At 49.4% G+C, this 11,427-nt stretch overlaps 1 protein-coding gene across 2 annotated transcripts; it reads left to right on the top strand.

Moving 5' to 3' along the window:
* The first annotated feature begins 518 nt into the window (after positions 1 to 518).
* On the top strand, positions 519 to 8,109 carry ZDHHC24 (zinc finger DHHC-type containing 24). 2 transcript variants are annotated; one of them, XM_003993680.5, is made up of 3 exons: positions 519 to 870; positions 1,962 to 2,239; positions 5,584 to 8,109. In XM_003993680.5, exons 1-3 carry the CDS (start codon positions 590 to 592, stop codon positions 5,877 to 5,879), a joined length of 855 nt encoding a protein of 284 aa, XP_003993729.1. In that variant the 5' UTR covers positions 519 to 589; the 3' UTR covers positions 5,880 to 8,109. The 2 variants fall into 2 exon arrangements, with proteins under 2 accessions (XP_003993729.1, XP_019668272.1); XM_019812713.3 differs by lacking the exon at positions 519 to 870 and adding an exon at positions 881 to 1,079.
* The last annotated feature ends 3,318 nt before the right edge of the window (positions 8,110 to 11,427 follow it).

The following is an 11,427-nucleotide window of genomic DNA, read 5'->3' as shown; positions in this document are numbered from 1 at the left end:
CAGTGACTCTAGACCGCTCTAGAAGCTGCCCCTTAGGCCTCCTCCTGACCCTCTCCCTGCGCGGCGCTGGTGGGAAACATAGAGCCCTATCCCCATTTCACAGTCAGAAACAGCGAGGCGCTGAGCTGTTTGAATGTTTTCTGGGGTGATGGAGACACTCGGGCATGGGAAGGGGTTCCAGGCCAGCTGGATGAGCCGATGCAGGGCTATTAATATCGGGGCGGCTGGGGGTTGAGGGGGAATGAATGTGCTGAGCCGGGAAACCCCGATGCCACCGAGTCTGCAACTCAATCCTCCAAACCAGCCAGCGAGAGCAGAGGGCGTAGCTTCGGCGGAGGGGCGTGGCCTCCTCTGGCGGGCGGAGCTATAACGTGCTGTCCTTCCCTGCTCCAGCGCCAACGGGATTCCAAGCTTCTCGCCGGCTCATTCGCCCGTCCAATCACATGTCTGCATCTTCGGGCTTCTCCCTGTGACTCTAAGCCCCCTTCGAGCTTCTATTGGTCGTAGAGGGCGTCCGTCTGCCACTATCCCCGCCCCAATACGGAAGCGGTGGTGTACTAGGGACCCGATAGCCGGTGGGGTCCAGGCCATGGGGCAGCCCTGGGCGGCGGGGAGCGCGGAGGGGGCGCCCGCGCGGCTGCCCCTCGTGCTCACTGCGCTGTGGGCCACGGCTGTGGGCTTGGAGCTGGCCTATGTGCTAGTTCTGGGTCCCGGGCCACCCCCGCTGGGACCCCTGGCTCGGGCCTTGCAGCTAGTGCTGGCCGCCTTCCAGCTGCTCAACCTGCTGGGCAACGTGGGGCTCTTCCTGCGCTCCGATCCCAGCATCCGGGGCGTGATGCTGGCCGGCCGCGGTCTGGGCCAGGGCTGGGCGTGAGTGGGGCGCGGGATCTGGCGAGGGGGGAAAGCAGGAGGAGCCTTGGACTGGGGGAGGCGCCCTAGGACCTGAAGATGTTAGAACCAGATTATAATAGGATCCGCTTGTTAGAGCCGGAACACTCTTTTAGAACCTGGATGGTAGATCCTGAAGACGTATCATTCATTCACTTGCAAATATTTAATGAGCACCTGCTATGTGCAAGGTACTGTTCCGGCCACTGGAGGTACAATAAAATAGATTCCTGACACCCTGGAGCTGATTTCAGTGGGGGAGGGGGCAGATGATCAGTTACAGGCATAATAAATTAGCAAATTGTATAGAACGTTAGAAGATGTCGGTGGTATGGAAACAAAAGAGCAGAGTAAATGGTGTGCAGGTTGCAGTTTGAAATAGGGTAGTCAAGGTAGGTATTTGCACAGACTTGCAGGAGGTGGGGGAGTTAGCCATGTGAGGATCTGGGGGAAGAGCATTCCAGGCAGAGGGAATAGACAGTGGGAAGACTCTGAGGCAGTTATGTGCCTTGCATGTTCCTGGAACAGCAAGAAGGCCATTGTGGCTGGTGTGGAGTGAGAGGAGGAGAGAGGTTAGAGATGGAAAGACCTTGCAGGACACTGAAGGCTTTGCTTTTACTGGCAGTGAGACGGATAGCCACTGAAGGGTTTTGAGCAGAGGAGAAGGGCACGACTTAGACTTCTAAGGATCAGTCTGGGTGCTGGCGTGAGACTAGACTAGGAGGAAACAAAGCTGGAATCAGGGAGAATAATTAAGAGTCTGTTGCAGTAATCCAGTAATCTTTTGGTGACTTGGACCAACGTGGTGAGCACAGAGGAAGTGAGAAATTTGCTCCTGGGTGTTAGAGGCCTTAGGACGGGATGTCTGAGCTGCAGGAGCCCTCGGACCTGCAGTGCTAGAACTGGAAGGGCCCAGGAAGTGGTGTTCAGCCTGCATTTATGTATGATGAACTTGAGGCTTAGTGAGGACAGCGGCTGTGCCTGCTTCCCCAGGATGGGCTCAGAGGCTGACCGGGCCTGACGAGGTGCTCAGAGCTGCTGGGGGAACTGACTCTGTGGTTCCTTCTCTGCAGTTACTGCTACCAGTGCCAAAGCCAGGTGCCACCACGCAGTGGGCATTGCTCCGCCTGCCGCGTCTGCATCCTTCGTCGGGATCACCACTGTCGCCTGCTGGGCCGCTGCGTGGGATTCCGCAACTACCGGCCCTTCCTGTGCCTGTTGCTTCATGCTGCGGGCGTCCTGCTCCATGTCTCTGTGCTGCTGGGTCCCGCCCTGTCGGCCCTCCTGCGAGCCCATGCACCCCTCCACATCGCGGCCCTCCTCCTGCTGCCCTGGCTCATGCTGCTCACAGGTGGGGAGCTTTGCAGTGGGCCATTCTGGTGGGGGATGGGATTTCTGGCTGCTTCTCCTGGCAGTGCCCTGGGGACCCAGTCCCAGTGTCATTTACGGGGGATGAGGGCAGCCCGGGATTCAGCTGGGTGTGCAGTACAGTAAAATACAGGGCCTTGACACAGGTACAGAGTTCTGGCTGGGAGAATCGGGGAAGGGTTCTAGGTGTGGGCACAGAAGGAAAGACTAGTGGGGATTCAGGACATAGGTTGGGATGGGGAGGGAGCATTCTAAGTGGGGGTGCATTCTGAGTGAGGGGAGCAGCCTGAGCAAAGGCGTAGAGGTTGGACAGGGAGTAGGTTCAGACTGGATGGTGGAGGTCCTGAACGCTGGTGTGAGGAGATAGCCAGCCCTGACTTGACTGGACAGTAGGGAGCCAGTGAAAGTTATAGTCAGGGGAAGCTCCAGGCTTTGGAAGTTGGGAGGAGAGGACATGGATCAGGAGGTTGGTTGAGAGGCCATGTTCTGGATGACAGACTTATTCCTCTTTCTTCTGACAACCCCCCGCCTCCCTGAGATAAAATCCACCCCCCCCCCTATTTTTTTTTATACTATTTGTTGTCTCCCCCTGAAATGCTTTGGGATTTCTCTCCCTTGACTCCTTCCTCCCGACTCCTCTGTGGTCCCCTTTGTAACCTTGTCCTGCGGTTACTAAACCCCATGACACAGTGGTCACTGTGTCTCCTTATCCTCTCCAAACCCCAGTCTGTCCCAAGGGCCCCTCCCTGCAGCCTGGGGGGAGGCCTTGGAAGGCCCAGTGGGGATGGCAGTGTCTTCCTCTGCCCACTGGCTCCCTGAGCAGCCTCCTTGATGACCCCCTGCCTCCGCTGAGACCCAAGCCCTCCAGCTGCACCTCCCTGTGGCCATTGCCCTCTGAGCCCTGGGCCCTGGTGAAATCCTGGGTGTCTGCAAGTCTGGGTGAATGGCCCAATCAGTGTCCCCGTTGCTCAGCCTCTTGCCCTTCTCCTCCATTTGACTCCCTCCCTCTACTCCCACGTCCACCCTAGACCTTGTCAGAGGCCAAACTGTGTCCGAGCCAACACCTCCCAAATCACGCTATGAGCCTGTCACCCCTTTCTCTGCTCCCCACCTCCTCTCCTCGCCAGCTCTCACTCTGACACTCCAGGACACCTGCTTCGTGAGCACCTGGCCCTCACCTTTCTGTCCATCAACCCTCCCCACGTCACTGCCCCCACATCCAGCTTAGAATCCTCATTCCCACCATTCTTCTGCCAACATCTCAATCCTCTGGCTCTGTCTGCCTCCCGCTGTGCCTTCCTGGCTTCTCTGTGTCTGCCCCTGGCTGCTGCCAGCTTCCAGAGACGCTGGGTACTTCGTGGCAGTTGGTACCATGCCGTGTTCATGGCTGCGGACCCCAGCAGATCCAACCTGACTGCCTCCGGCTTCTCCTGATGTCTGGCCCGTCCTCCCTGCTCAGAAGCCTCGCTGGGGGCCTGCTCTCCTCTGCCAACCCAGGCTCTCTCTGCATGCTTCCTCTGGGTTTTCCCATCGGTACAAAGCCTCTCTTCACCCCACATCCTCCTCCTCCCTAGCTCTTGCCTCCAGGCTCTTCTGTCAGCAGCCAAGCTGCTGCTACTGCTGCTTTTTTTTTTCTTTTAATGTTTATTTTTTAGAGAGAAAGGGGGAGAGAGAGAGAGAGAGAGAGCAAGCAGGGGAGAGGGCAGAGAGGGAGACAGAGAATCCCAAGCAGTTTTGAGCTGTCAGTGCAGAACCTGACGCGGGGCTCAAACTCAAACCATGAGATCATGACCTGAGCTGAAGTCAAGATTCAGACAGATGCTTAAAAGTCAGACGCTTAACCGACTGAGCCACCCAGGCGCCCCTAGCAGCCAAGCTTCTTGAAGGACTTGCCCGGGTACAAGACCTTTCTGCCCCAAGACTGCTGACCTCCAACCCCCTGGATGGCCCGTATCCTGGATTCTCCAACAGCCCTTCCTGCATCCTGTTTCCTTCTTTCTTTCTGGTTTCCCTCTCTCTTCTTTTTTGTTTTTTTTTTTTTTTTTAATTTATTTATTTTGAGAGAGAGAGAGAGAGAGAAAAAGAGAGAGAGGGGGAGGGGCAGAGAGAATCCCAAGCAGGCTGCACACCAGTAGTCACCGAGCCTGACTCAGGGCTCAGACTCACGAACTGTGAGATCATGACCTGAGCCGAGATCAAGAGTCGGACGCTTAACTGACTGAGCCACCCAGGCGTCCCTTCCCTCTCTCTTCTTGGTTGGGTCCCAGAGGACCTGCCACTGAGGTCATGGTGTTGACTCCGTCTTACTCTACACTCTGGTGGGTCTTGGAACTGCCTGTGCTCCAACCGCCTGCAGATCTGCGTGTCCAGCCTGGGCTTCTCTCCTGAGCTTCCAGAACCATCCATGCATGGGTCTCCCAGACGCCCCTCCATCCTGCCTCAGGACCTTCAAACAGAATGTTTTCTCCCCTCTTCACCTAGCAGATACCTCCTTCAGGCACCACCCAAGATGTCACTTTATTAAAACAGATGAAACCCACTTCCTTTAGCCTAATACATCTGCTTGGCATTTCCCCACACAGCCTCTTTTTTATTGAAGTAGAATTCCTGTAACCTGAAATTCATCCTTTGAACCACTTTCTAGTATACAATTCAGTGGCATTCAGTACATTCACAATGTTGTGCAGCCATCACCACTGTCTAATTCCAGAACATTTTCATCACCCCCAAAGGAAAGCCTGTACCATTAAACAGTCCCTCCCCATTCCTCCCTTGAATCCCCCAGGCCCTGGTAACCACTAATCTACGGTCTTGTCTCTTTGGATTTGCCCGTTTGGGACGTTTCACGTGAATGGCATCATAGAATGACTTTGGCGTCTGGCTGCTTTCAGTGAGCACAGTGTTTCATGACTTCCTTAGTTCATTTGTTCAGCGGATACTTAGTACCTACCGTGGGCCGGGAGGTGTGTGCTTTTCCATCGTAACACACATCGCTGCTGTGATTAAGTAACTGAGAAGCGATCTCTTAAACGTCTGTCTGTGAACTCCCGGAGGTTAGGGGTCCTGTCTACTGTTCATCTTGGTGCCTGGTACCGTGTCTAGCACCCGGGAGGTGCTCACAAGTTTATGGTGAATGGAAGTCAGATCTTGGGTAAGGAGCTGTGTCTGCCCAGGTCACCAATGGGGGCTGGCTAAGGAATAGCCAGTGAGTGTTTGCTGAGCAGAGGAACGAGCCCCTGCCTCGCAGTGGAGGGTGAGGGCAGGAGCTGGGCTTTGGGGGGACGGGGCCCGCTGCTGCTCCCTGACCCTCTTGCTTTCTCCTTGCAGGCAGAGTGTCTCTGGCGCAGTTTGCCTTGGCCTTTGTGACCGACACGTGTGTGGCAGGTGCACTGTTGTGCGGGGCTGGGCTGCTCTTCCATGGGATGCTGTTGCTGCGGGGCCAGACCACGTGGGAGTGGGCCCGGGGCCAGCACTCTTATGACCTGGGCCCTTGCCACAACCTGCAGGCGGCCCTGGGGCCCCGCTGGGTCCTCGTCTGGCTCTGGCCCTTCCTGGCCTCCCCCTTGCCCGGAGACGGGATCACCTTCCAGACTGCAGCTGATGTGGGCCTCACAGCCTCCTGACTCCAGGAAGAGCCAGAGCTGTTCGGGGAGAGGGGAGCAGGAGAGGGGGCTCCTAACTCATCTCAGGCCCATCCTTAACCTCAGGAGGGGAGGTGCACTGGTACTTAAAAATGCCTTTCGGCAACTCCAGTCCCATCCTTGGCCTTGCCCCTGTCCAGCTTGGACTCCAGTGTCCAGGGCTTGGGCCCTGCAGCTCTGCCTCATTGGCCCTCTAGCAGAGTGGCAGGTTTGGCAAGGGGCTGCTTGGCCAGCCTAATCACCCCTTTGCCAAGTTAATAAAGCGCCCACTTGGTTCTTGGACTCCCTCCATCTTTCTAGGTTTCTGGTTCCTCTCACTGTCAGGCCTGGGACCCACAGAATGCCTGAGGGCATGAGGGGCCAGGGCTCTGCCTCCTGTGGCCTTGGTGGGGGCCAGAGCCGGGGCACAGCAGGCCAGGGCTGCATGTAGGGATCCAGGGAAAGAGAATGCAACATTCTTTCCCTGGTTCAGGGCTTTATAATTAGAAGCATCTCCACAACACTCACTGTGCCTCTTTGGCTAATCTGGTACCAGAGGCAGCAATTATGAGAGTTGATGGCATGAGATCATGGGGCAGTGAATGGAGGAGTCAGGATTTGAACCCAGATATTTGTGCTTTCTCCTTCGTCCTTACACGGCTGAGGAAAGTGTGTAGGCAAAACCGAGGCAGAGAAATCAGGTGGAGATGTTCAAGCATCTGAAGGATGATGCTCAGAAGGCCAAGCTCTTCCTCTCTGGAGCTACCTGTTAAACATTTTTAGTTAAATATAGTAAATAGACTTCCTGTTAAATGTGGCAGGTTTAAACACATGGGTTTACCTCTGTTTCCTCTTAAAATCTAAAATGAGAGTAAAGAAATAAAACAGGTATAAATTTACAAGGAGAGAGAAAGTAGGAGGGAGACAGTACTAGACCAAAGGACCTGATGATGTTTTGAAACATGGGAAATGGATGGAGGCTCATTAACTCTCTTAGCAGAGAATTAGAAATTAATTAAATGTTCCTAGAGGGAGGGGCCAAGAAGCAGCCAAATTGTCCCCCAGAGCCCTGGAGGCTCAGGAACTCTCCTGCCACCATGAAAGGCAAGGTTTGGGACGGACAGTAGGGGGACTGATCCAAAGGGCAGCTGGGTTGCCCTCCCCCCAGGGCACTCCCTACCCCTGGCAGCCAAGCAGCTATCCTTCTAGGGTAGAGATGGGTGCTATTCGAAGAAGCTTTGGGTCTCAGGGGCACTGGGGGGGGGGGGGGGGGGAGGGGTTGGACCCAAAACGGGGTTAAGCGAAAAAGTCTACAGATGCTGCCAAGGGTGGGGGGTTATCATCCCGTGACACGGCAGGCTTGTCACCCAGGAACCCTCAGAGAAGTCCATCCTTCTGACAGGTCCTGCCCATACGCACAGAGGTTTGAGCTGCTAGGACTTCGTTTTTTCCAAATGGCATGTTCAAGAACTATTTTGTAACTGTTTGGAATGTGGTGTGCCTGGCACTCTGTGCTACTTTACCCCTCCAGAATACTTTTCTTTCTTTTTCTTTCTTTCTTTCTTTCTTTCTTTCTTTCTTTCTTTCTTTCTTTCTTTCTTTTCTTCTTTCTTTTAATTAAATAGTAAGGAGAGGCAAGAAGATATTTATAAAATAAAGAGGAACTCCCTCCCCAGCCCCATTTAAGAAGAGATGGAACCCACTTCTTTGAAGTCCCTGCTGTGCCCTCCCTGGTCGAGAAAACACTGTGCTGTCTTCACCATTCCCTTGCTTTGCCTTGTAATTGCATTACCTAGGTTTGTATCGGTTTTGCATGTTTTTGAATTTTATATAGATGGAATCATACCGTTTATTCAGTCACTCAATATTATGTTTCTGAGATGTATCCCAATCAATGTGTATAGCTGTGGGGCATTCCTTTTCCTTGCTGGATAGTGAGCCACTGAATCTACCGCAATTTATTTGTCCCATTTTGTCCCACGGGTCATCTTATCTGCCCCTACTGTGTGACTCCCTAAGATCCATCCATGGTCCTTGCTCTTCCACATACATTTTAGAATCCATTTGTTAAGTTCCACCAATAAAAATCCCTTTGAGATTGTGAATGGAACCCAACTGAATTTATAGATCGGTTTGGGGAAAATCAGCATCTATATGAAATTGCATTTTTCAGTCATGAACATGGTGTATCTATTAGATGTTTTCAATAAAATTATATACTTTTTCTCATAAAGATCATGCCTCTTTTGGTTAGATTTCTTTTTTTTAATGTTTATTTATTTTTGAGAGAGAGACAGTGTGAGCAGGGGACAGGCAGGAGAGGAAGACACAGAATCCGAAGCAGGCTCCAGGCTCTGAGCTGGCAGCACACAGACTGACATGGGGCTCGAACCCACGAACTGTGAGATCATGGCCTGAGCTGAGGTCAGACGCTTAACCTACTGAGCCACTTGGGCACCCCACGTTTCTTCCTTTTTTATTCATTTTTGAGAGGCAGCAAGAGCGCATGAGTGGGGGAGGGGCAGAGACAGAGGGAGAGAGAATCCCAAGCTGGCTTTGCACTGTCAGTGCAGAACCTGACTCGGGGCTCAAACCCACATACCGTGAGACCATGCCCTGAGCCGAAACCAAGAGCCAGACGCTTAACCGACTTAGCCACCCAGGCGCCCCATGGTTAGATTTATTCTTAAGTATTTGATAATGTTTTGTTATTGTACATGGTTTATGCAAATAGATTGTGTACAGCAAACCAAAAACTTACCATTAACTTATAAACTCTTCTGAGTTTTCTATGTTTACAATAAAATAATCTGTGAGAAGACAGTTTTGTTTTTCCTTTAAAATTTTTATACCTCTTAATCTTCTTGCCCCTCCTGTATGGGTAGAGGAAAAGTAGTGGGCACCCTGACTTGTTTCTGGCCTTTGAAGAAATCATTTCAATATTTCACTATAAAATATGTTCACGGTGGGTTTCTTTTAAAACAGATGCCCCTTCCTGTTGGGATGAGCACTGGGTGTTGTATGGAAACCAATTTGACAAATTTCATTAAATAAATAAATAATAAAACAGATGCCCCTTAAGTTCCCTTCTAGTCCAAATACATTAAAATAATCTGTATTCTTTTACTTTCAATTGTCTTGTAAAATCAGCCTACAGATGCGGGCGCCTGGCTGGCTTAGTCAGTGGAGCGTGTGACTCAATCTCAGGATTGTGGGTTTGAGCCCCAACATTGGGTGTAGAGGTTATTAAAAAAAAATCTTAGAAGAGATCAGCCTATAAATGGATTTTTAAATCTAGACAACACTGTCTTCCAGTTGAAACAGTCATTTATATTTATTGTAATTGATGTACCTGGAAAGATTTCTACTTTGTTATTTGTCCCACCTTTTCTTAGCTTTTAGTTTATCACCCTTCTTAAAGTTACTTTTTACTGGGTACAGAATTCTAGGTTAATAGTTATTTCCTCTCATATGTTGAAAATAATATTCTGTCTTTTGGTCTCCATTGTTGCTATTAATAACATCAGCTGTTATCTATTTGTTGTTACCCCTTTGAAGACACTTTGGTCTCCAACACTTTTAAGACTTTTTTGTCTTTGACATTCTGCAGTTTACTGTGATGTGCCCAAGTGTTGTTGTCTTTGTATCTACCCTAATGGTATTCCTTGGGTTTCCTGATTCTATGAATTGTCTTTCACCTGTTCTAGAAAATTCTTAGCCACACCTTCACCTATTTTCTCTGCCTCTACTGAAACTCTGGACCTTTCTACTCCATCCTCCTTGTCTCTTAATAACTCATATTTTCTGTTTTTTGCATTCTGGATTATTTCCACACATCTTTGGGTCTTTCTTCAGCTCTGAAACCAATCTATTTAGGTTTTTTTTTTTCTTTTTTAAGTGGTTGTGCCGACTCTTCCATTGAGTTTTACATGTCAAATATCTTATTTCTCCTTCTAGTTGTTTGCTTTTCAGATTTGCTTGGTCATTTTATATGCTCTCTACTTCTATTTTAGGATCTTTTTCTTTAAATATATCAAAAGCACACATCTTATATTGTTTGGTAATTCCAGTACTTTTTTTTTTTTTTTAATTTTTAATGTTTATTTTTGAGAGAGAGAGAAAGAGCATGAGTAGGGAAGGGGCAGAGAGAGGGAGACACAGAATCCGAAACAGGCTCCAGGCTCCGAGCTGTCAGCACAGAGCCCGACGCAGGGCTCGAACTCACGGACCCCGAGATCATGACCTGAACTGAAGTCGGATGCTCAACCGAGGGAGCCACCAAGTCACTCCTTAAATTGCCCTTCTTTTTCTTGTTTCCCAGAGTGGAAACTTCTAAATTACTGATTTCAGATCAATGCTACAAGTTTCCCTTTCAGCACTGCTTTTGCTGTATCCCACAAATTTGGTAAGTGTGTTTTCATTTAGTTTAAAATATTTTTAAACTTTCCTTGAGATTTCTTTTTGACCCACATGTTATTTAGAAGGGTGTTGTTTCATCTCCACGTATTTGGGGGAAACGATGAAAATTTGGGGGATTTTCCAGTTACCCTTCTGTTAGTGATTTCTAGTTTAATCCCATTTTGACCTGAGAACAGACACTGTATTATTTCCAGTCTTTTAAATTTGTGAAGGCCTACGTATGGACCAGAATGTGGTCTGTCTTGGTGAATGTTCCACGTGAGCTTGAGAAAAATGTGTATTCTGCTGATGTTGAAATAAGTCTATAGAAGTCACTTGTTGACTGATGGTTTGGTGACCTCTGTATCTTTTCAAAGACATTATAGTTAAAGATTGACCACAGAACAGAAAGAGCTGAGAATTAAAATAGTGGAATTTTAAAAAACAGTTCCAGAGAAGAGCTGAAAGAAAAATTTCTCAGAACATAGGACAGAAAGACAATATGAGAGAAGAGAGAAGAAAAACAATCAATCCTGTTCTCTCTGGAATTCCCATTTGTCAGGTGCTCGGTTAATGAGAATTCCAGAGAAAAGAGAGAAAATGGGAGGAAATCGCTTAAGAAACAAAATTTTGTAGAAGTGAGGGATATACATTTCCACCTCACAGCACAACAAATAACGACACACATGTAAGTCATGTCCTGACATTTCAGAACAAGAAGGCCAGGAGCAAAAATGGCATGCAACTTCTCAACAGCATTGCCAAAAATCAGAGCACAAGGGAATACCGCCGTAAAAATGATTTTCTTGCATGAAAACTATTTTCAACTTCAAATTTTAAGACCTGCTATCACACATGTATGTGAATGGGATAAAGAAATTTTTAGACAGTGTACTAAAATTTTTTTTAACTCTAGTGACTTTTTAAAGGCAGTACTGTGGATACACTCCACCAAATGAGGGGTAAAAGAACTGTAAGGATGAAGAGAAGGGGCCCAGGAGTCAGAGGCTCTAGTCAGGAGAAATAGTCTGCAGTAGTTCTAGAGAGCAAACAGTCCTCACTGAGGCAGGGGATGATGGAAAGTATCCAGAAAAACAAAGTAACTGTCAGAATGGATGAGGGAAGAGTGAACAATTGCTACATATAGAAAACT

The sequence above is a fragment of the Felis catus genome, chromosome D1 (assembly GCF_018350175.1).
Source record: "Felis catus isolate Fca126 chromosome D1, F.catus_Fca126_mat1.0, whole genome shotgun sequence".
Lineage (NCBI taxonomy): Eukaryota > Metazoa > Chordata > Mammalia > Carnivora > Felidae > Felis > Felis catus.
This window is presented reverse-complemented; position numbering and strand designations above follow the sequence as displayed.

Coding starts and splice junctions, on each gene's coding strand:
- ZDHHC24 (XM_003993680.5), top strand. CDS start 590: ATGGGGCAGCCCTGGGCGGCGGGGAGCGCGGAGGGGGCGCCCGCGCGG. Junction 871..1,961: donor GGTCTGGGCCAGGGCTGGGC/GTGAGTGGGGCG, acceptor CCTTCTCTGCAG/TTACTGCTACCAGTGCCAAA. Junction 2,240..5,583: donor CTGGCTCATGCTGCTCACAG/GTGGGGAGCTTT, acceptor TTCTCCTTGCAG/GCAGAGTGTCTCTGGCGCAG.